This window comes from Solanum tuberosum, unplaced genomic scaffold (assembly GCF_000226075.1).
Source record: "Solanum tuberosum cultivar DM 1-3 516 R44 unplaced genomic scaffold, SolTub_3.0 scf00012, whole genome shotgun sequence".
In the NCBI taxonomy this organism is placed as follows: Eukaryota; Viridiplantae; Streptophyta; class Magnoliopsida; order Solanales; family Solanaceae; genus Solanum; species Solanum tuberosum.
In genome coordinates, this window is record NW_006238937.1 from 890122 (window position 1) to 913629 (window position 23508).

Below are 23508 nucleotides of genomic sequence, written 5' to 3' on the forward strand. Positions count from 1 at the left end.
ATGTTAAATCTGCAATATGTATTAAATGTGAATTATGTATGCAGTATATATGTATTATAACTGTTTTTTAAAAATATATTATGGTTGTTTGGTAACAAATTGACGTAATAAATGTATTATCCATCATTAAAACTTGTATTATATGTGAATAATAAATTGTTTTTTGTAATATGTATTAAAATTGTATTATAAATATATTAAAAGTGATCAAGTGAAAAAAAATATTATTACTAGAAATGGTAAATATTTTTTTTAATACAATATATTTACGTAAGTTTCCTTTTTTAGACCACTAGATACTTGAGTCCAGTATCGGGTTAATTTGGATTCTCCTACATATAGCCTTAAAAAAAAATTACTACTCCACTAGTAGCTATTAAAAAGAATTTTATTTTTGAGGCTCAATCTCAAAACATGGCAAGTCAAGCAGGTAAAAGAAAGAAAAAGGAGGAAATAAATATGCAGCATTTATGAGTGAACAAGCGTCAAACATCTGGCTCAGCTTAGTAACACAAAGAAGCAACAGTGACAAGCCACCTGGCCATGGAATCTACATCATTGGTGCTGCTTAATGCACCATGGATTGGTTCTCAATCTTCCTCTGCCCCACCCTCACTATCACCCACTATTTCCACTTCCTTTTTCAAATGCCTAAATAACAAACTTTGGCCTAATTAACAACTCCCATAACTTCTTCTTTTCACTGAATCATACATTACTTGTTTGGTTATCAATCTTCCTTGCCCCACCACCACCCTCACTATCACCCACAAATCCCACTTTCTTTGGCCTAATTAACAATTTCAATATATCTTCTTTTCATTGAATCATACATACATTGGAAGAAAAAACCAAGTCTTTTCTTGAACTGGGGTTCAAGTAAAAGATGTATTCAACTGTGTTTTACACTTCAGTTCATCCTTCCACTTCAATTTTATCAAGAAAGCAGCTACCTTTATTGATTTCCAAGGACTTCCCTACAGAGTTATATCATTCTTTACCTTGTAGGAGCTTGGAAAATGGGCATATCAAGAAGGTTAAAGGAGTAAAAGTAAAAGCCACAATAACTGAAGCTCCGGTTACTCCTACAGAGAAGAGTGACTCTGGGGTTAACGGTGATTTGAAGGTTCCACAGAAGAAGTTGAAAGTACTTGTTGCGGGTGGTGGGATTGGAGGGTTAGTTTTTGCTTTAGCAGCAAAGAAAAAGGGGTTTGATGTGTTGGTGTTTGAGAGGGATTTAAGTGCTATCAGAGGAGAGGGACAATATAGAGGTCCAATTCAGATACAGAGCAATGCATTGGCTGCTTTGGAAGCAATTGATATGGATGTTGCTGAAGACATCATGAATGCTGGCTGCATCACTGGTCAAAGGATTAATGGCTTGGTTGATGGTATTTCTGGCAACTGGTAAATTCACATCACTGTGATTTCTTTGTGCTAATTAGGTGCTTGTTTATGCTTTACTCTGATATGTTTTACTTGAGTCGACATCAAAAGTCAGGGATACCACCCTCCTCAGAACCCACTTGTGTGCTTGTCTGAAGAGAAACTCTTCGTGTTATTTAACAGTAACAATTATACATAAGCTTTTACTAAGGATAATTGAAGAAAATAATGAAATATTTTGTCTTTCAGAAAATTATACTGAAATTAGTTGAGGGAAAATAATTCATTTAGTCAAAAGTTTATTGAAGCATAGTTGTCGAGCTTATTCCGGAAAAGGATCCATCTTTACCTTCAATCAGATTGATAAATTAGTTCTTGAACTGCACACAGTGACAATAGTTGGGTATCAGGTATTGCAAGTTTGATACGTTCACTCCAGCAGTGGAACGTGGACTTCCCGTGACAAGAGTCATCAGCCGCATGACTTTGCAGCAGATCCTTGCACGTGCTGTTGGGGAGGATACAATTATGAATGAAAGTAATGTTGTAGACTTTGAGGATGATGGGGAGAAGGTACCTGGCTATCTGCTTTTCTCAAAATATCAAGAAAGATTATAACTTTTGTTAGTTTCATTTAAGTTTGTGTCGATCAGTGACAATGGTAGCTAATTGTTGTGTCTTATTAATCAATTTTCATTATAGCTTCTCATGTTTGTGTGAAATCAGGTTAGTGTGGTTCTTGAGAATGGACAACGATTTACAGGTGATCTTCTGGTTGGTGCTGATGGCATAAGGTCTAAGGTATTTAAAATCAGTCTCATTTTGTTTCCTTCTATTATTGCTAATTGGGTTGATTACAAGGATAGAGTAACTTGTTCATATGTTACTTTGAGATTGTGGTCCATGTTAAAAAATATGAGTCTTTATTGTGCAGTGAGACTTTGTTGGTCAATTCGACTTGGTTTAGAAGATCTCAAACATTGGTGTTTTATTGTAGGTACGGACTAATTTGTTTGGACCCAGTGAAGTTACTTACTCTGGCTACACTTGTTATACTGGAATTGCAGATTTTGTTCCTGCTGATATTGATACAGTTGGGTATGATATTCTTACTTATCAGATTGTGTTTTCCCTCTTCATGTCCTTATGTCTGCTGGCCCCCTTATGCTCGCGCTGTCTTTTCATAGTAGAGGTTAAATTGAGATTTCTTTTCTGAAGGTACCGAGTCTTTTTGGGCCACAAACAGTACTTTGTTTCTTCAGATGTGGGGGGAGGCAAGATGCAGTGGTATGCATTTTACAATGAACCAGCTGGTGGTGTGGATGCTCCAAATGGTAAAGTTTTTAGGGCGCTTAAAACTATTTACTATAGTTCAGGATATAGATGTGCTTACTAGAAGACGTTTCTGAATGCTTGACTTGTTAAGTAATGTCAATTTAACCCTAGGGGTTTCTCAAGGATTTTTCCTTGTTGAGACCTGATTATAGTGCTGCAATAAGGTAAAGAAGACTCAAGATTAGAATGAGATAGATTCAATGAATTGTGAGTTGGAAAGTTTTGAATTGAAGTGCTGTATTATGCGTCATAAACTAATTTTTGGTAAGCAGGTGCACTCTAATTCATCTACTTAATTTCTGAGAAGTTTCAGAGAATGATGCACCACAATTGTTTGTATCTATTAATAGATGTGAGGTCCTTACTTCACCACAGAAATTGTTTATTAACTTGTCGATGAAAGGCATGTCTGATTATATCGTTTTAGTACTAGTTTTGGGGGGTTAGCGCTGCAGGATATGAGTATGTTATCATGACAATTTAAATCGCCACTATGATGCTCAAGAGGTTGGGAAATATTTGTAGTCATCTTGTCATTACATTGATTGTTCAATATTTTATCTGTTCATGCTGCAGGTAAAAAGGAAAGATTGCTTAAAATATTTGGGGGATGGTGTGACAATGTCATAGACCTATTAGTTGCCACAGATGAAGATGCAATTCTTCGTCGTGACATCTATGATAGACCACCAACTTTTAGTTGGGGAAGAGGTCATGTTACATTGCTTGGGGACTCTGTCCATGCTATGCAGCCTAATTTGGGTCAAGGGGGATGCATGGCCATAGAGGTACACTCTTAATATTAGCCTTTGTGACTTCATTTAATTAACATGGCATTATTGGTCGATGGTATCCCTTAGTCCCTTCTTGCTAAGAACTAAGAAGCAGGGTATTATTGTTATGTTGTGTAAGCCACTGAACGTTTCCTTTTACAACTACAGGATAGCTATCAACTAGCACTGGAACTTGACAAAGCATGTAGTCGAAGTGCCGAGTCAGGAAGCCCTGTGGATATCATCTCATCTTTAAGGAGGTAATCCATTATTTATTGGCTCAAGTGCTGTATAGTGGTTGGTTGAATACAGGTTGCGACTTCATGGTAATTGAAAAGTCATTTGAAATTGGCTGAAGTCTTAACTTCACCCTACCACCAGCCAAGAAAACCTGCTTTAAATGCCTAAATGAAGATGAATTGATTTGAACAGCTTCTGTTTCTGCCAGTTAGCTGATCCTTTTATGATTTCCCTTGTCCACAGCTATGAAAGTGCTAGAAAACTTCGAGTTGGAGTCATCCATGGACTGGCTAGAATGGCTGCAATCATGGCATCTACTTACAAAGCTTATCTTGGCGTCGGACTTGGTCCACTATCAGTATGGAAATTTGTCTATACTTGAAATATGAGCAGCTAAGTTGTCTGATTTAGCAGAGCTCTTCTTATAGATATGAATTTCTATTATTTTTTGCAGTTTTTGACGCAGTATAGAATACCACATCCTGGAAGAGTTGGTGGAAGAGTATTTATTGACTTGGGAATGCCTCTGATGTTAAGTTGGGTTCTAGGAGGCAATGGGTAGGGAATATGCAAGCCTTTTCTTGGTTCAATATTTTAAACATGATCGTGGTTTTTACTTATGTGATCAGCCAATAGCTGGAGAGTAAAATTGCAAAGCCAAATATTTATTTTTGCTTCTAATGTTTCTTGCAATGAACCCTGCCTTTTATCACAGTTCAATGGTTCATGATTATTCTGTTGATTCTGTTTAGTCAGAACTTTTACTGGAAATTTTTTTATTGTCTTAAAGTTTCAAATTGATAGTTCTTTTTTATTTGGAAAAATTAGAAGTTGAGCTTTCCCTCATCCTATCATTGAGACAAAAGAAAAGATGGTGCCAGCATGTGAATGTGAATCTTTGATGAGTTCAATGGAAGTTGATATACTATGTCGTTTGACTCGGCTTTTTTTTTCTTGCAGGGACAAGCTTGAAGGCAGAATAAAACATTGCAGGCTATCTGAGAAAGTAGGTAGCCTAAGGAATTATGCACTCAGCACATGATCACATAAAAAAACTGTGGTTTCCATTGTTACATAATTAACAAGTATGAATTTTATGGGAGTACTAATACACTGTATTGTGGTGATGAAGGCAAATGACCAATTGAGAAAATGGTTTGAAGATGATGATGCATTAGAGCGTGCTACTGATGCAGAGTGAGTTTTTTTAAAAATAAAAAATAAAATCACAAACTGATCCTTCTTTATTTCATATTAATGCAGATTGAGTTTGACAAGCATAATCTTTACAAATTTCATTTATATGTATGTCCTGTTTTCTAGTTTGCTTGCTAAATTTGATGCTTAATTTTTATCTTTCAGGTGGTTACTTTTACCTGCGGGGAATGGCACTTCTGGTTTAGAAGCTATTGTTTTAAGCAGAGATGAGGATGTCCCTTGCACTATCGGGTATGGTTTATTGGATTTAAGATTGTTCATAGCTGGCTGGGCACAGAGTAATCTTCGTTATTGTTTCGTTTTCTACTTCTAAAGTTTACAAGATTTAAATGGTTCAAGTCATTTTATTGGAAATGAGGATTTAAGGCAAAGAGTTTAAAGCTAACACGAGTTTTCTCTTTCTTAATCTGAATTCTTATTACTTAGCTCTCGACGTATACATAATTATTCAAAGATCATGCACCAATTGCAAATATCTCACCATCAATCTCCTCTAATTTACACATCCAATCCATGGTCATACTATCAAAACTGTGAACCAGACATGAAATGAATTTCACTTGGCTGTAAAGGGAAAACTTATAACGCAGTATTGTTTTATTAGAATAGTCACTGACAGCCTTTTGGTTTCAGGTCTGTCTCACATACAAACATTCCTGGAAAATCAGTAGTTTTACCTTTGCCACAGGTGATTGCCATATTATTCTATAGCTAAGTATTGTGGACCTTCTTTAGATGAATGCATGATTGGATTGTCAAATTATATTTTTTAATTTCAGGTGTCTGAAATGCACGCCCGAATATCCTGCAAAGACGGAGCATTTTTTGTAACTGATTTACAAAGCGAACATGGCACCTGGGTTACAGAGTAAGCTCCATTTGTTCCTGTATACAACTCTACTATTACATGAAAGACAAGAATAACTTTTGTTCTGCGTTATGTAGTAATGAAGGCAGAAGATACCGGACGTCTCCAAACTTCCCTACACGTTTTCATCCATCAGATGTTATCGAATTTGGTTCTGATAAGGTCAAAATATCTTCTGTGATATGCTTAACGCGAAACTTTGGCATTAGCATTATTCTTTTAAAACCTGTTTTTTCATCATGTGCAGGCAGCATTTCGTGTAAAGGCAATGAAATTTCCTCCAAAAACTACTGAAAGGAAGGAAGAGCGTGAAGCTGTGGGGGCAGCGTAAAGCTTGACCTGATATAAACGGGAAATTGTACAGCATTTTATAGCAAACATCAGACATTGAGCAATTTAAGCATAGCTAATTTTGTATACTGTGGGTTTTAGAAAAGATCCATAAACAAAACACCATGGAAGAAAATACAGAGATTATTTGGCTCTCTTAAAGAAACCTGGAGAAAGTCATGGTCATTCTCTCTTATTCTACCATTGCTAAAAATATACTACTTCTCTATGTATATACAATTATTATAGTCTAGTAGTATCCTACTTCATAAATTTGTTTCATATATTTTCGTAATAACAAGTCTTCAATTTCAAAAATTAACTGCTAATTTTTAAAAAAAAATTACATTTGCCTCCTGGGACTTATTATGGTTATATGCTCCAATTCCAAAGTTTATGTTAGTAGTTGACCGACCTTGAAAAAGTTTAGACCATATTGCACAACATACTTGGTTTACACACCGTTTAATTCGTGTTGGATTTTGTTTGGCTAAAATCAGCTTTTACAAGTAATTTTGATGAGATTTAATTTATGTTATATTTAATAAAAATATTTGTAAGTGTATTTTTTTTCTTCAAAAGTGTTTCTGGGAAAAACACTTTTTTTTTAACTTCTAAAAGATAGTTCTATTGCTTTTCAAAAATATTTATTATTTTCTTCCAAAAGCTTAGACAAACACCTTTTTTTTTAAATAAATATTTTTGTAAATAAGAAAGAAAAAAAAACTTTTGACTTCTTAAAATTTTGGCCGGCCAAATAAGCTATGTCCAAAAAAATCAATTATCCAGGAAATTCAAAATAGTATAACAAGTAAAGAAAATTACAATTCACCATTTTTTACATTTGAATTCTATATAGCTAGATGATTAGTTTGAAGATGGTTACTTCATATTTTTTAAAAATTAATTATTTTTTTACCGTAGAAATTTAACTTATATAACTTTTAATCCTTTTATTTTGTATGTTTACATTTTATTAATTTTTCAACACCCATTCAATCTGTTAAAGGTGATAATTAGACATAATAAACAACATAAATTTGATATGTGGATTTCCTTTTCATCTTATTTTGATTATTTTAGTTTATCTAGAATATGGTGCATATTAATGTTATGGGTGACGAAAAATTTGACAAAAAGAGGTTAAGTATTTTTCTTTTATAAAGTTACAAAATAATTAGAAAGGATATGGGCATTAGAAAGATATTGGGGACAGGAAACCTCAAAATACCAAAATAAAAAATAAAAATTGATTTATATATTTGTGTCTTTATAAAACAAACCAACAATTAATTTTATTTTTTTTGTATCTTTGCTCCATGAATGTATATATTTATTAATTATATTTCCAGAGTCATTTAGCTAATTTGAAGGCATTAATTGAACAAAAAGTTAAAAAGAACAAGTTTTTATTAAATATTATTTGAAATGTACGTGAATACAAACACTTTTTCAACACTCTTTCCTCTCCTTTTTGTTTATTCTTTTTCTTTCCTATATCTCTATTTCTTATCCTCTGTACCTCTTCTTTTTAGTGTACATATGTCGAGTTCTCTAGGACGAGACACTATATGTGATAAAAAATACGAACTTCAGCCAATAACTTTTTTTTGTACTATGCATATTAGAGAGCTAGTATTTTATAACGGTGCTTTTACTATTGTTATGATATTTATATAAAGATCATATTGGATTAAAGCTTAGTCTATTTTTACCATCAACGTAAAATAAAAGATAATAATAAATTCTTAATGGGTAATTTACTAGAAGTTATTATATTTTTGTTTTGCTAATTTGTCCTAAAAACATATATCTTATTTTGTAATATAATTAATAGTATATACTCTAGTCACTAGTTAAGATTGCTATAATATAATGGTCCGACTTACATAATATGAATATAGTTTATATATAAAATTTTAAACATTTATGGTAAAATGTTCACGTTAGATTGGTTTGGTAAAATTAATTTGTAACTACACTTTGATATGAAATATTTTATGAATAGTAATATAACTCTTATACTATAAGATATTTGTTACAGTTAAAAGGACGATCATCAGCCCAAATTAAATACAAATACCTTCTAGTAGACTACACAAAACAACAGAAGAGCTCAATTTTCCAGATTTGAAGATATGCCCAATTTTCCATTTTTCATGTCAGAACTGCAGAAATTAAATATATTTCTGATATTAATTAATTAGCTCAATTTTTTACCAGACACTGTTTTGAAAATCCCAAGTCTTTCTATTTCATATCATCATACTAATAAGGGCAGACTATAAGGGGCAAAGCCTCTTTAGTATATATGATCACGTTGCATTTGTTATCTTTAATAAAATAGAGTACTATTCATTTACAAGTAACAAATTTCCAACAGAATGGTCACGTCAACTAGTCGTCAAAGTCGAAACGTTGTCACCTGCACTTATTGGGCCTAATACTAAAAGTCCAAACAATTTGGGTTCTGATCTGCTCTCCCTCATCATTCTCACTTGCCAAACATATTTCGACCATTATATATATATTTTTTTAGTTAGTATAGAAAACGTCTGTAATTTAATATAATATAATTTTTTAACGGTAGATGTTGAACGATGTTTCTATAAAATCCAATCGACGATGCGATGAGTACCCAATTTTACTTTATGAAGAAGATCAAATGCTTCTTTCCCACTTGATTAATCTCTGTGTATAAAAGAGTTGTCTTATCTTAGCAATCTTACGTGTACCTAAAAACAATCTGATTTCTATTTTGTTTATTTTACTTCAACCTGAGAAGTGATAAGTTGCTAACCTTTCAACATGTTCACATGGCAATTGGGGGAAAATGGCGTCAGTTGCCTTAATTAGTATTTGTACTATTCAGCATGCACCTCCACCCTCCAGCTATGAACATGGACTAATAACTAACTTTGTAAGAAAGAAAAGTATTTTTGCAACATTTCACGGACCAGAAAACAAACAGAGGCCACTGTCCACCGCTTCTTCAGACATCAAGACAAATTTCATTTAATGCTCCATTCCTCTACTATTTTATCCCCAAAGAAAAACAATCGGAAAATTAAAAGACAACAGATCAACGCCTCACATAATCGAATTACTACCTTTACTGGTAACAATTATAATATTTTTGAAGTTCAATTTCTTCGGGTAATGCTAAAAATTAAATCTGATAATAGTTAGAGACATAATTTTATTTTTTAACTAAGTCCACCGAATAAATAATGTCATATGCATGACTTCAACTCGAGCTGCCAATCTCCGCACCTTGTCATAGACAAGATAAACATTGTGTCTTTTATACCTAGTCCACCTACTTCCATCCAACTATTTAAAAAATCATCAAATAAGTGAATTTATATATTCTTCTCTTATTCTAAGTGGGTATGTAAAAATTTCTCAAAAATCCCCTGGTCAAAAGAGGAAAACCTCGTTTTGTCACAAAACCTGGAAACAATAATTAACAATTGATGAGGACTCTCCATTAATTGCATCTACAGAATTAAATAAGGGAGCCACGTTAGCTTTCTACATCATCAGAAGGTTACACATGACACCAGTATGGCACATGATCTTCACGAGCCAATAGCGGTGAATTGACATGTGATGAAACCCAACGGTCGGTTTCAGATTCAGTTGCTGACCGTTGCAACATTTACTACTCATAAAGATTGAACAAAGCGATTGATTAATCTACCCTGGACAAATAAGAAGTTATATAATTTAATTTGATTCGGTATAAAGTTTAAGGAAAATATAATGATTTTTAAAATTTGTGGTCTAAAATAAGTTATAAATGTTTATGTAGTTTTAAATCATTTCATTAAAGGTAAAAATATATCATCTTTTTTAACTGACTCATATAAATTGAGATTATTTTTCACCTTAAAATTTGAATATAAATGAATTCACTATTCCTACATATAATTGAAAAAGTTAATATTTATATTCTACACGATATAATTTTTCAACGAAAGATATTAATTGATATCTCTTCAAAAAAGATTGACTCCGCCATTAAAATTTTCGTTTATAGATAGATTAATAACTCGTAAGTCAGGACACATGCATACGATACTTATGATTTGAATTTACATTTCTCTTCTGATAAGGGTAATTCAAAATTAATTACTACATCAATTACATAATTCATGCTATATAAATATCATAAATACCTTCTACTTACAGTTTCAATTTGACAACAGAGGTAAATTTTGTGTGTGTGTATAATAATTTGACTGTCAATTATTGTAAATAGCGATCCCACACTTAGGGTCAACCAGGTCTATCTCCATGTGAAAATAACCCCCCGCGTACCCTACTTGACTCTTCATATTTTCTTAGATTTTTTCTTCATCGTTTAATTATAGCCTTTGAAAGGATTCCTTTGTTTGGCTACTAGACCAGTCAATTTGAAATTTAGTCAAGTACAAAATAGTAGGTATTACTTGCCCTTCGCATATTATGTCTTCGAAAGCAATAGTTATTTTCATTGTTTAGAGGATTTTTTCAAAGTTATTTATAATCTAACATCTCCTTTTATCATGACATGATATAAGGAATGATTATTGAGGAGCCTTTTGGAATAGGCTTCCTCTAGAAGCAAATAAATGATCATACTTATATTTTATTGTCGTGACAAAATGACACAGTGATAATTCTACCTGAAACAAAGAGTGTCCATTTTCCCTAGGAAAGAATGATGATGACACTTGTCAAGAAAAAGTAGAGAAACATTTAGAAAAAAAGGTGTTTTTGTAATATATTAAATGATGATTATATTTGACAAGTAACTGTTGTTCGTTTGATAAACACCCTTTAGTTTTAATTTTGAGACTATGAATTTGAGTCTTAAAGATGGAAACTTTTAAAGAGGGGTAAAAAATAATGTATGATAATTACATTTTAAATAATGAAAGGACTAGTAGAGATAATCCTAGTATTAACAAATCTTTGATGCGCTCCCTAAAGAATGCCGTTATGGTGTGATTGATAATAAAGTACCAAATGCAATAATAATATACTATTACATGTGTAAATATTGGATGCTTCAAAGTGGAAAATGGCCCCTACTGGTTAAGTACTACAATGTTCATGTTTTGGTGAGTTTTAGCCGTTCCTTGGATTTTGTTCAGCTTAGCATTGAGTACATCTTATATTCCTTTATCAAAGCTTAGCTACACATGTTGGAGAAAAGAATAAAAAAAACACTTAGCTATACATTCTAAGATGTCATGTTTCAACTTTTCAAAAAGTCATGTCCCTCTCACCTTTCATCCTGCCCGATCATCCTTTTTTCTAGTTTCTATTGGTACTATGTATTACTTTGTCCAATCTCCATTATTAGCTAGCGTTGCATCATAGATTTTTTTTAATCATATAACTAAATTTTGTGAGAATTCACAGTCTCGATCAGGGACAAAAATCAAAATTTGTCAATATATGAAGGACCAAAACCGCTAATTTCCTTAAAGATAAGTTAGACAAATACTCTTATTATCGAGACGACTAACTAACTTTATTTAGTGTTTGTTTGTACCTTGCTAAGTATAGCAAAAAAAAGATCAACTAATAAAGGAAAGTAATATGTTTTGTAGCATCTAATTGGAATGTCTTATAATTATAATTTGGCATAGAAAGGAGATTATACCAATGTACTATTATAACTACTAAACTATTGTCTATGTATCATATATGATCGTAACAGCTGACAATAAGACATTTATGTTTGTGCTAGTACAAAGAATCCTTTCAAATGAATTATGTTACACTGAAACTGTAATAAAAAACAGATTGTTTAGTACATTACCTTCAAAAAATTTACCATTTTGAATTTGAAAATACTAACAAAATTGTACAATTGTAGAACGTGAAATAAGTCCCCACCAGTAGGCACCATTAGTGTTTCCCCACCACAACCACTTATATAAACTATCCATTCTAGACGTACGGTTAGTCCTATTATATAAATCTTACAAGCCAACTCACGTGCAGCTACACTTTTTTAACTGAATTTGCTTGTCTTCTACATTTCTTTCTTGTAATACTCTTTGCATTATTGTCTTCAAATTTTTAAAGTTTGAAATTCAAATTATTTTACATAGTTTCAAAAACAATTTTTGACAAGTTCTTTTTGTCATGGTCTCTATCTACCTATTGTTAAACCACTCCCAACTACACAAAGGGGGAAAAAAAGAAGGCAACCACTAATTTTCTCTATCTCGATTTCTAAATCATAGTACTTGAATTTATTTAACAAAATATAGTTTATTTGTCAATCATCAAAATGTCACATGGTCACAGTTGAGAACATTTATGAAGGACATTGAGCAAATTGGAAGGGACATTAACTATGAACTTACTATCGTGAAAAAAAAGCGTCATTTTTACTATCTAAATATAATAATAAGTCACTAACTTTATTCTAGGTTCACTTCCAATATTGTTGAGATCAATAGATTTTAGTGGTAGACAATAATATCAAAATAATTCTTGGAAGATCAGAAATAGTAACATAAAGGTGTCACATCAAACATATCAAAGAAAGTAGATCTGTCATGGGAAAGATGGTGGTGGACATACATTTTTTAATTAGTAAAAGACAAGTTGACTAATTAGTCCGTGGAAACCAAGCAAGCAATCTCTCGTTAAAATCTCATCACTTTGACTTGGATAATGAGTTTAAGTATAAAAAAGACAATGTGTAAACAAAGATTAATTTAATATTAGTGCAACTAAACACTATATCTATTTGGTAATTGGAAGAGTGGGAACAAAGAGAGACGTTCCAACACTACAACTAAGAATGAAGAAACCAAACAAAACAAAAGCAAAAGCAATAGAAAAAAGGGAAAAGAAAGAGCCAGAATAATTGAAGGTTTCAAAAGCAAAGTAGCACCTTGTTGTTGTGTCTCTCAAAAGCTAAACTAGGAGATGTTTTTCAAGTGTCAGCCTTCTTCTGCCCCTATTATATTCAATTCATACAAAACAATTCCCAAATTCCAAAGTAGGAAAAAATGTATTCTACACATTGCTATCTATCCCTTTCCCCACTATCTAAACTCAAAAAGACACTATACTCTGCCTCAAAAGAATACTACTCATTCATCCCCTTTCACTTGCTACTTACTTCCACACGTATGCGGAATTAGCCCGTGTATTCTCTAATTTTGATAGTGACTATACTAGAATCAATTTATGCGTACATCAACGAACAATTGCTCTATAATTACACTAACTGGACACTTGTAGTATAGTTTAAAAATCAAACAGAAGGATGTTTGACATGATTCACTTGTTTTTGAAATTCTAAATTTATGTATAGGCTTTTGTGCATCCCGATAAAGGGCTAAATGTGGAAGGAGGAAAAACTGAAATAAAAGCAGAAATTTATTTACTCCCTGAATTTCCTGCCAAAACCAAACAGATACTATACATATTTCTCCGCACAATTTGCCAAACAGCACGAGCATACTCATTTATTACACTGACAATTGTTGAAACGACGCCGTGGGCTGGCTATCGCTTACCTCGAAAGCAATGCACTGTCCCACGCCCCCACCCTCTCTACTGCAAATAACTCATACGCCGTTGATTTCATTCATATTTTCTTAGCATCAAATCTTAATATTTTCTGATAAAAGAGGATTACGATAAAAAAAATATTGAGACTGAGCAATTACACTGCTGCTAAGTTTTCGCAAGGGAGGGCCTAAAAGCAACGTCTCTTTTTCTTCAGAAAGGCACACACGTGCATTCCCCCTATTCGAAACCTGTGCCACATTAATCCTTACCCACTACATTTTATTATTATTATTATTATTATTATAAAGTTTTATTTACCACAACACTTGCAGCTGTCTAACATTTATAACATTTTTACCAACAAGTTTTTATATTCCAATACGGAAAAACAGAGAACTTAATACACTTTCTCCTAATTTTTTCCACCTTTCAAATTCTTTGTACTTTTTTAATAATAATACATCAACGCGTATTTGTTTCTTTTCTTTTTTGCCTCTGAATATCAATTGTACCCAAAAAGAGGCATATACCAAACCCGAGGTTTCGAAAATCTAAAAAAGAACATGAAAAAAGGAATCTCGATGTTTGCCGGTAGCCGGTTAACCAATTCTATGATGATGACCGTGAACGGGTTACCGACTCAGCCAATTTCCCGATTCTTTCCGCTAACTCCGGTGAAAGCTTCTTAGCCGGTTTCTTTTCCTTCTCCGGTCGATAATCAAAACCCAGTGCATAAGAAACTTCTTCGGAGCTCCACCCGGCCTTACGGAGCGAATCAGAGAACCGATCCGCTTTCACAAGAAGAGCATCCATAACCGCTTGATTATCCAACAATATCATTTCACCTTCGAAGAATCCAGAAGCTGTAACTTGTACAATTTCCTTCACATCCGATTCAGCCCACCCGCCTTCTTTCAAAACCGACCCGATATTATCTACGTACTCGTCGACCCAATTAGGCATTTTGGACTTGGGCATTTCAAAGTACCTTTCCGGTGAGGTTGAACATGACGATGACGAATTTGAGTTCCTCCGCCTTCGATCTACGGCAGCATCGCTCCAGAACTCCACCCAACGCGGCGTCCGACCACCGGAGAGTGTATCGAGGCTCCTCCTTGAGAAAGTGGATGATGAACCAGCTGATTTTTCGCTTAAAGAGCGTTGTTTTGAAAGAATCTGAGGATCTGAACTTTGGAACAAAGATGATTCACGATCAAAGAAGTCGGATAGATCAAATCCGCAGCAGAAAATCCGATTTTCGTCCACGTAGAAAATTGGGTTACCAGCTAAACAAGGATTACAAGGAATGTAACAATGGTTGAAAATGGGTATCAGAAGTGGAGCTCTTTTGAGAGCATTTCTGGCTATTTTAATTGCCTTTTCTGGGTCACATGGCCTAGGACCCCAAGACTTAGACCACAAAGCATTACGAGCTATATGGAATGAAATTGCAGCGATGGGTAAGTCAATCGAAGCACGAAGCTGGAACCGAGCCGGACCAGTAGAGCGCCAGTCAGGAAAACCGGGTCCGATGGGTAAACCGGCGGAGAGAACAGCTTTTAAGTCAGGTGGAAAAGCAAACCCAAACTCTGCTTCAGCTCTAGCGAACTCCACATCCGACAACCCGGCCTGAACCTGAATACCAGAGCTCTTGAGATGAGATATAACTTTATCAGCAAGGGAGGAGAAGGAAAGGAGACTATTCCGAGGAGGCACCGGAGTTGACGGAGAAGAAGCGGCGGCTCTTGCGGATAGACGGCGGAGTCCGGCTAAGTGAGCCGGATTCAGCCCGGTCATCCTCCGGTCTACGTCGACCATTGTTACTTCAACAACCCGGCCGGAAAAGAGTGTAAAAAATCCGATCACAACGATAAACGGTAATGGTTGGTTTAACAGAAACGGCGAAATGAAGCAAAAGCGAGTGTGTGGTAACGGTGGAGAAGTGAATTTGGGGAAAAGGAGAAGTTGAGTTTTTTGGATCTTAAAGAAAGTTAAGGATATTTATAGCAAGTTTGTAGAGTGGTGTCCCACTTTAAAGATTTTGGAAATAGACCCCTTTTTCTTTTTTCCTTTTTTTCTATGGAAATGACAGAATTAGTATTAATTACACCTAATTTAATTGTGGACTTCTCTACAACATTCTACAAATATAGGGGTATATGAAGCAATTTACTAAATGTTTTTCTTTTTCTTGGTCCTTTCTAACTTCAGTGTCCAATTGTATAAACAAAGAAAAGTTTTAATACCTTTCCTCAATTTGTTGATTGAGCAATTTAGGTATGATTATTAAAATGCTCAAATATTATGGTATCTAAATAAAAGTATTTGCAAAAATCAAGATAAAATTATTTTATATTTGGAATAAAAATGAATTTCAAAATATCTTCCTGTAAATATAATTATTGAGGGTATATACAAATGGGAAGAAAATTATAGCATATTACAATTCAATACCAAACAGAGAAACGAAATAAATAAAAATAAGAAGAAGTAAATTACATTCTTAAGTTTTTGTATACAATTACTTATTATCTATACCAGTAGAACATGAAATGGTGAACATTTGGAAAATGATTTACTTTTATTTAAGAAAAGATCGTACAAGGAAAATAAGTTATTGGACCAACCTAAAATATGGTAAAATAATTAATTTGGCATATATGGAAAATGATTTACTATACATGGATAATAGGGATCCTCTTTTCTTAGATTTTTTTTTTTATATATTTTTGTTGTGGAAGAATTATATTTTACATTTTACAGTACTACTCCTACATGTAAATATCATATATTTTAGTCTATATAAGGCTAAAAATTTATTCAGAAAATTGCAGTTTTGAGGTCCATACTATTAAGTAAGAGGTAGGTAGTGGGATAAATAAAATTTAGCATTGAGGTTAATAAATATAAGTACGTAAAAGAGCAGCTTTTAAGGGGAACGGCACGTTGTCGTGTTGAAGACAACCTATTTTGTAGTCCACTTGAAATTTTATTTTCTTCCAAAAAAAAATTAATATGAATGCACCTCAAAACTTTTTCAATTTGTTTGTTTTTGCTTTTATATTCTTGATCATTTTTTAATTTTAATTTTTTAACATATTTTAATTATTATTTTTTTAATTACAAAATTTATTTCAACTAGACAATCAAATTAAAATGGAGAGAGTTATATATTGACTTTATTTTCTAAACAGAAGAACATTTAAATGCTTTATAATGAATTGATCCTCAGTACATACCGTCTCATTTTAACACAAAAATATTATTTCAAAATAATTACTATTATCTTAACAATTCAAGATCAAACTTAGCAATTATTTTCAATTATACAATTAATTGCACATTATTTAAGAGGGAGGGAACAATTTATTTTTATTAAATTGGAATTTTGTATTTGTTTTAGTTAACCTGAAAAAGTTAAAACCATAATTAAAATAGGATGGAATGAGTATTATGTCAACCACAACTAATAGAATATTATTAGAATTGATCAGTATTTTTTTTAAAAAAAACTTCTTTTAGTGTTGATGGTATGATTAAAAATAACTGCCATTTTAGGATTGAATTATCAAAATGAAAATTATTTATCATAGAGTTTTGCCTATTTGAAATTTAAAATTGTCCGAAAGTGGTGCTACTTTAATTTCCCAAGAGAAATAAGTTGCGGTGACTTTCAACATTCTATTAGTATTAAAGTAATATCTACTTATACTTTGGACCATTCAAATTAATCATGTTTCAATTCTAACTTTATCTACGGTATCCAAAGTAAATGGGATTCTAAATTGAGACAAGTGAATAAAAAACAAAACTACTATTAATTAAGGAAATGTATCACTAACTTACGAAATTTCCACGTACAAAGGATTAATTTCTAAGTATACATAAATAAATTATACTATCTATTATTGACGCAATAGTTTCTAAGTAGTGGATTTTCTTCTTTATAGAAACTTATTAGCTGTCAAGGGTAAAGTTTAAAAAAGGATTTCATTTACTTTAAAACCCTTAAAAGATGAATAAAGAAAATAAAATAGTTGACTAAATGTAATATTAAAGATTTAAAGCCTAACTTTGTTTTTTCTTTTTCCTTCCAACTCTTTTCCTTATCCAAGATAAAGTGAACTGATGAAGAAGTGTGTAACGGACAAAGCCAATGTAAGAAAAAGAGAGTCAAATTGATTATGATGCAAATGGATTACAAACTTGAGTCTCACCGCAGTGTGAATATAAACTTGGATGCAAATGGTTACAAACTTAATTAGACTCCTCATATTATATTGTTCACGCTTAAGATATCCATCCAAAACTGACATTTGGGATCAGTTAGGCTCAACAACTATTTCTTAATATGATACTAGAGTCCAATAAGAAATCTATATTTATTGGCCGTAAAAATTGATGATCTTAAATTTTTACCACTACTTGCCCTTGAAAAATGTTCAAGGTCAAAAGTATCATTAAGCATGAAGTCTTGGCAATGAACAAGAGGTCGCGCCCCAACTCAAAAGTCATTCATATATTAATTACCCAAATCAAATTCAATTGAATATCAAATAATTATAATATATTAGTATTCATACTTCAAATATCCAGTGTTATAAAATTCTACAGTTGTACAGAGTGAGGATTTTCTTGATTATGTTTGGAGCATTTGATTTGTGGGGTATATAGGTATAATACCGGTGGCCGGTGGGTGTAATATAATTTAGGGAAAAAGAACAAATATACCCTCGAACTATAGTAAATGGTATGCAGATACCTTCCGTCATACTTTTGGGACATTGGTGCCCCTGCCGTATAAAAATTAGAGCATATATGCCATTCACTCTAACGGAAGACTATATAGGGACACATGGCGCAATCTTGATCGTCGATATGATATTTAATAAATGTCGAGTCAGTGGATAGAATTGTGACACGTGTATGTTCGTTATTATAAAGGGTATATATGCTCTAATTTTTGGACGACAGGGGCATCAATGTCCCAAAAATATAACGAAGGGTATATGCATACCATTTACGATAGTTCAGGAGTATATTTATCCTTTTTCCCTATAATTTATAGAGTTGCTTTGGGAAAAAATAAATCACATGAAGTAGAAGATAAAGTGATCATTTGCTGGCACGAGACTACCATGAAGTATTAGCAATCCTCTAATCACCTAACCACCGCCCTTTGTAATAATTCCATTCACTTTCAAATCATATAGTAGGAGTAACAATTTTATTAATTTCTACAAGTCGTTGGATCAATGTTTTGTCTGACAGGAATTCACGTGTTCAATTCTTTAATAATCTCCAACTAATATATCAAACATTTATTTTTTCCAGTAATTAAACTAAATTTATTAAGATGATTAGTACTTGCGTTTATTAATTAAAAATAAATACTTGCACTAACGGTTACTTTTCAATTCAAATACATCCAAATATTGATCCAATTGACAACATATCCTAGTTGGCGAAAAAAGGACGTAAATCAGGCCCAAAAGTTAATTTACTCCTCTACAATAATATTTTACTAGTACTATTATATACCGAATGGAACCTTTTATTTTATTAAAAAGAAAAATAGGTAAGTTTGTTTAATTATATTTACGCCATTCATTAACTTACTTAAGAGTTTAACCGCATATACAGAATTTCAATCCTTTGGAAATCTAACAAATATATATAAAAGTTGGTGACTATTTCAAAACGATGGAATGACAAATGGTTTGTTTTGCCTGCCACCACATGCTAGGATGGATCTAGGAGGAGGCGAGGATATTTATACAAACTTCCTCATCAAAAAATTATATTGTGTATATAATGTATTTTTTTTAGTTTTAATATATATATATATATATATATATATATTGATTTTGAATTCCCTAGATAAAATATTAGAATTTGACTTAATGATTAATCTTGATTTAAGTTTAAATTTTAATCACTAAATTTCTATTTTTCAATTTTGCTTAGTGAAAATATTGAATCCGCTACTACGGTTGTTGTCGTTTCTATAGAAGCTATTTTGTTTTCCCATATTATACAGTGATCGAGCTACTGAAGCAATTGCATGTGAAGGTGCTGACATGACATTTACTAACTGTTCTACTAAGAATTAAATCTTTAAATATATATATAGATACATTTGTCATTCATACCTATTGTTAAAAAATTCGGTTTGAGTTAGTTATACACTATTTGGCCCAATTGATTTAGTCAATAATTAAGCAGGTAAATAAAAGTCAACGTTCATAGGTTGCGCTAGCTAATATTGACAAAAGGAAGTTCCAAACTTTGGAGGAGTTCCTATTGGCTTTCAACATTAGATTTCAGAAATATAGGCATAATTAAGTCGTATACAAAATTACACATATATTTACCTTATTGGTAATAATATTATTTTGTCCTATATTTAATTCATTAACTAATAAAAGGACTTTAACATTTATTATGTATACAAAAAAAAAATCATATATAAAAAAAAAAACTATTTTTCTATCAAAAGAAATTTGATGCCTTAAGCTATATAAAATTAGTCTATGAAATGTCACAAACGATGTAAGTCAATATCTACAACACAAAAGGGACAAAACACACTTTTATTTGGAAGAAGAGGATGAATCCTTGTGACGGATGGATTATAACAGTATAATTTATAGGTTGGGCAGAACATCAATATATATATCTTTGGTATATGTATATGATGTATTTGTTTGAAGAATCCGCTTAAATAATTTATCTCAAATTTATAAATCATAAACTATCATGTCGTAGAATCTAGAATTCATTAACTTAAATTTAAATTTGTGATCCAGTCCTTAAATATCCTAGTGATCTAATGGCCATGCATTAGGGGGTCCACTCCTTAATTTTGTTTTTGTGAGTTTGTAGAACCGTAGTGGAGAGCCATTGTTTTCTTGTCTTCTCCAGATCTAACACTACTGTTCCCTTAACTTGTGATTAGTCACAATTCCTTCGTATATTTATTTGACTTACCTCGATGCCAACTATGTCGATTTCTGATCACTATATGTTAACGTTGCTCTTTTCTATTAAATCATTTATTTCTATTGATTAATTAATACACACCTAATATCGCGCTACATAACTTCTCATTTAATAGTGATCGAATATATGGCCAAATATAATCCACTCTTCTCAATTTAGTTTAGTTAATTGAATCCACTGGACTTAATTTATTCTTCAGTAATGATATATTACTATTATTATATATAGCTTGTAATGATAGTCTCAATTGTATAATAATGAATCATTTGGTAGGTATACTATTAACACAATCTCAAACTGTTTTTCAATATCAATAATGACGGAAATTATATAAAAATTCATACACAGATTCATATTTCCATGTGCTGCTTATAATTTATTTTAAAAAAAAAATTGTTTCATCAAGAGAGCTAGGCTCTGTGGGAACAAATCTATCATTGCAAATCTATATATTTAATTAAAACGTCGGTTTCGGAAAATAAGGATTGCGCTTCGTTACTTCATTATTTATAAGAAAATCACAGCATGATTTGGACTATAAAATGCATAAATCTAAGGATCCTTAAGAAAGCACTAACTTGAATAATATTTATTTAATGTGAAAATATTAATAGATAAATAACAAGCCTAGATTAATAGGGACATCATAAAGTAACGTCACAATGAAATGATATTTTATCAAGGACAGACGCAAAGTTTCTAAATAAATATAACACTAATAACAATAATTACGTATAAAAGATCCACTAAGGGTGTGTCCAATCAGTGGGATCATGGTTACAAAGCTATTGTGAGGTCGAGTTATTCAATATCACGATTGGTGGAAGTGAGCAATGAATTTGTTAAAGTTTGCTCTTAAAAAATTAGGCATTCACAAAGGGACGTATTGAATAATTGGTGTTCCTTTTTTTAATTAATATTTTAAACTTTTAGATGTGACCATCACACTGTTGCAACAACAATTTACTCATATATATATTACTAGTAAAACAATTCATAAGCTAATATAGACATCACAGTTGTAAAAAATATTAGTAAGAATTTTTTTCCTAGATTAATTAGCTAGTGGCTGTCAATTTCAAAAAGTATGGAAATATAGCGTAGAGCGTTGTATAGGTGGACCCAAATATTTGATATGTGAATGGCCCAAACTTGATAACTTCTAATGGACTTAAGCAAAGGAGGCATCATTTTTTTGCTTTTCCACTATGACATTAAAAATTATTGGAACTTATAACCTAAAAGTAAATAAATACAAGTGGTACTCCTTTTTCTCCGCTCGTGTGGTGATTGCCTTTTGTTCTAATCTATTGAAAGTTCTTATCTATGGCTAGATGTCTTACCTAAGAAAGGATAGGTACAAACCTATGAGTAAAAAGTTGTATAATATGAGAATAGAAGATTAAAGTTGACAAATGGGCATATATCACTTTCATTTTAATTAATGGGATACCTTGCTTTTCAGCGGATTCGAATAAAGCAAAGTTTTCATTTCATCTAAGTAAAGTTTTGATCAAATAGATCTCGTGGGAGATATTACATTTTCCCTTTTTTTTTCTCTCATCGATCAATTACAAGATGGTTACACACTTCAATATAGTATCAGTGCAGACAGAAGTTTTGAGATCAAATCTCACCGTCACCCATATCAAAAAGATTTTTTACATGTTTGTCCCATGAAAAAAGAATCAGGTTCTCGGAGGCGTGTTTAGAGTATAATTAAATAATAAAAGTGTGCTCTCTCTATCAACTTAGACTTTTAGATGAGATGATCACACACTTCAACAGTAACTAATAAGAAAGAATTAATGATTAAGAAAAGGTACCTAAAATTTCTATCGGATTCTTTAATTAGCTTTAGAGAAGATGCAAAACACAAAGGGTACAAAAAGAATAATTAATGGGTAGGTAGTCGTTATCATCAAATATTATTTATGAGTTATTCACAAATAAAAATGATTGTTAGTTTAGTGTTATTTAAATTTATTATCAATGTCTTTTCAATCGATCTATTTCTTTTTTTCTTTACCCTCACTACATCTAAAATGATCATTAGTGGCAATTAATTTTTAATTCCCGCTAAATATGTATTTTTAGCGGCAATTAGCACTCTTTGTATATGTCCCTAAAGCCTTTAGCGACATTGGTTCTAATGACACTTAACTAATGCCGGTAAAGACTTTATCACTCTTTTATTAATGTCAATATTTATTGCCGCTAAAAGCTGTTTTTGTTGTAGTGCTGCTTCCAAACATCCTAGAATGTATATAATTGGAAGGAGGATGAGAAACGAATGACATATTAAATCATAAAACATACGTATAAGTTTTGTGTACCAAAAACATGCTCTAAATTAACCAAGCATGTTTCTAGGCATGGATGACAAACTGATAAACAAAACCACATGTAATAAAGTTAGGTGAAAACTTGGTATTAATTTGCAACTTCTATTTCTTTTACTTGTGTCTTTAGTCTTCATATGAGCAATATTTTCAATGGAAACCATAATTGGTAGCTAGCTGGTCTGGACCAAATTTGAATACATTCACCCATGAAATTAAGCTTGATTATGGTGAAGAGAATATTGTACGACATAACATGTGGATCGATGTGACCTTATTAAACTTATTTGTTTGACCAAGTTAATTAACTCCTTGAAATATCATATATACTTTTTGTCTTGAATCATTCGTAGTATTGCTAAAGTAGAATTTTTGGTACCACAAGATCATGTGGTGGTCGATAAGCACGTAAATAAAAGTCAACCACATTTGGTTGCTAAATGTTTCTTCACTTACCTGATCCGATCTTATCTGGTCTGATACC

The 23508-nt window shown here is 32.2% G+C and overlaps 2 protein-coding genes across 2 annotated transcripts; one reads left to right on the forward strand and one right to left on the reverse strand.

Annotated features, from left to right (window-relative positions):
• The first annotated feature begins 875 nt into the window (after window positions 1-875).
• Window positions 876-6173, forward strand: LOC102592281 (zeaxanthin epoxidase, chloroplastic-like). Its single transcript, NM_001287910.1, is given in 16 exon segments — window positions 876-1407; window positions 1797-1959; window positions 2113-2187; window positions 2384-2484; window positions 2605-2720; window positions 3298-3509; window positions 3663-3754; window positions 3978-4092; window positions 4189-4292; window positions 4695-4740; window positions 4867-4931; window positions 5097-5183; window positions 5586-5640; window positions 5732-5820; window positions 5898-5982; window positions 6068-6173. Coding segments are annotated over 16 exon segments (2010 nt in total). The 5' UTR covers window positions 876-886; the 3' UTR covers window positions 6152-6173.
• Window positions 6174-14081: 7908 nt separating this feature from the next.
• On the reverse strand, window positions 14082-15705 carry LOC102592626 (uncharacterized). Its single transcript, XM_006339835.2, has one exon. It carries the CDS (start codon window positions 15496-15498, stop codon window positions 14290-14292), a length of 1209 nt encoding a protein of 402 aa, XP_006339897.1. The 5' UTR covers window positions 15499-15705; the 3' UTR covers window positions 14082-14289.
• Between the last annotated feature and the right edge of the window lie 7803 nt (window positions 15706-23508).

Coding starts and splice junctions, on each gene's coding strand:
- LOC102592626 (XM_006339835.2), bottom strand. CDS start 15,498: ATGGTCGACGTAGACCGGAGGATGACCGGGCTGAATCCGGCTCACTTA.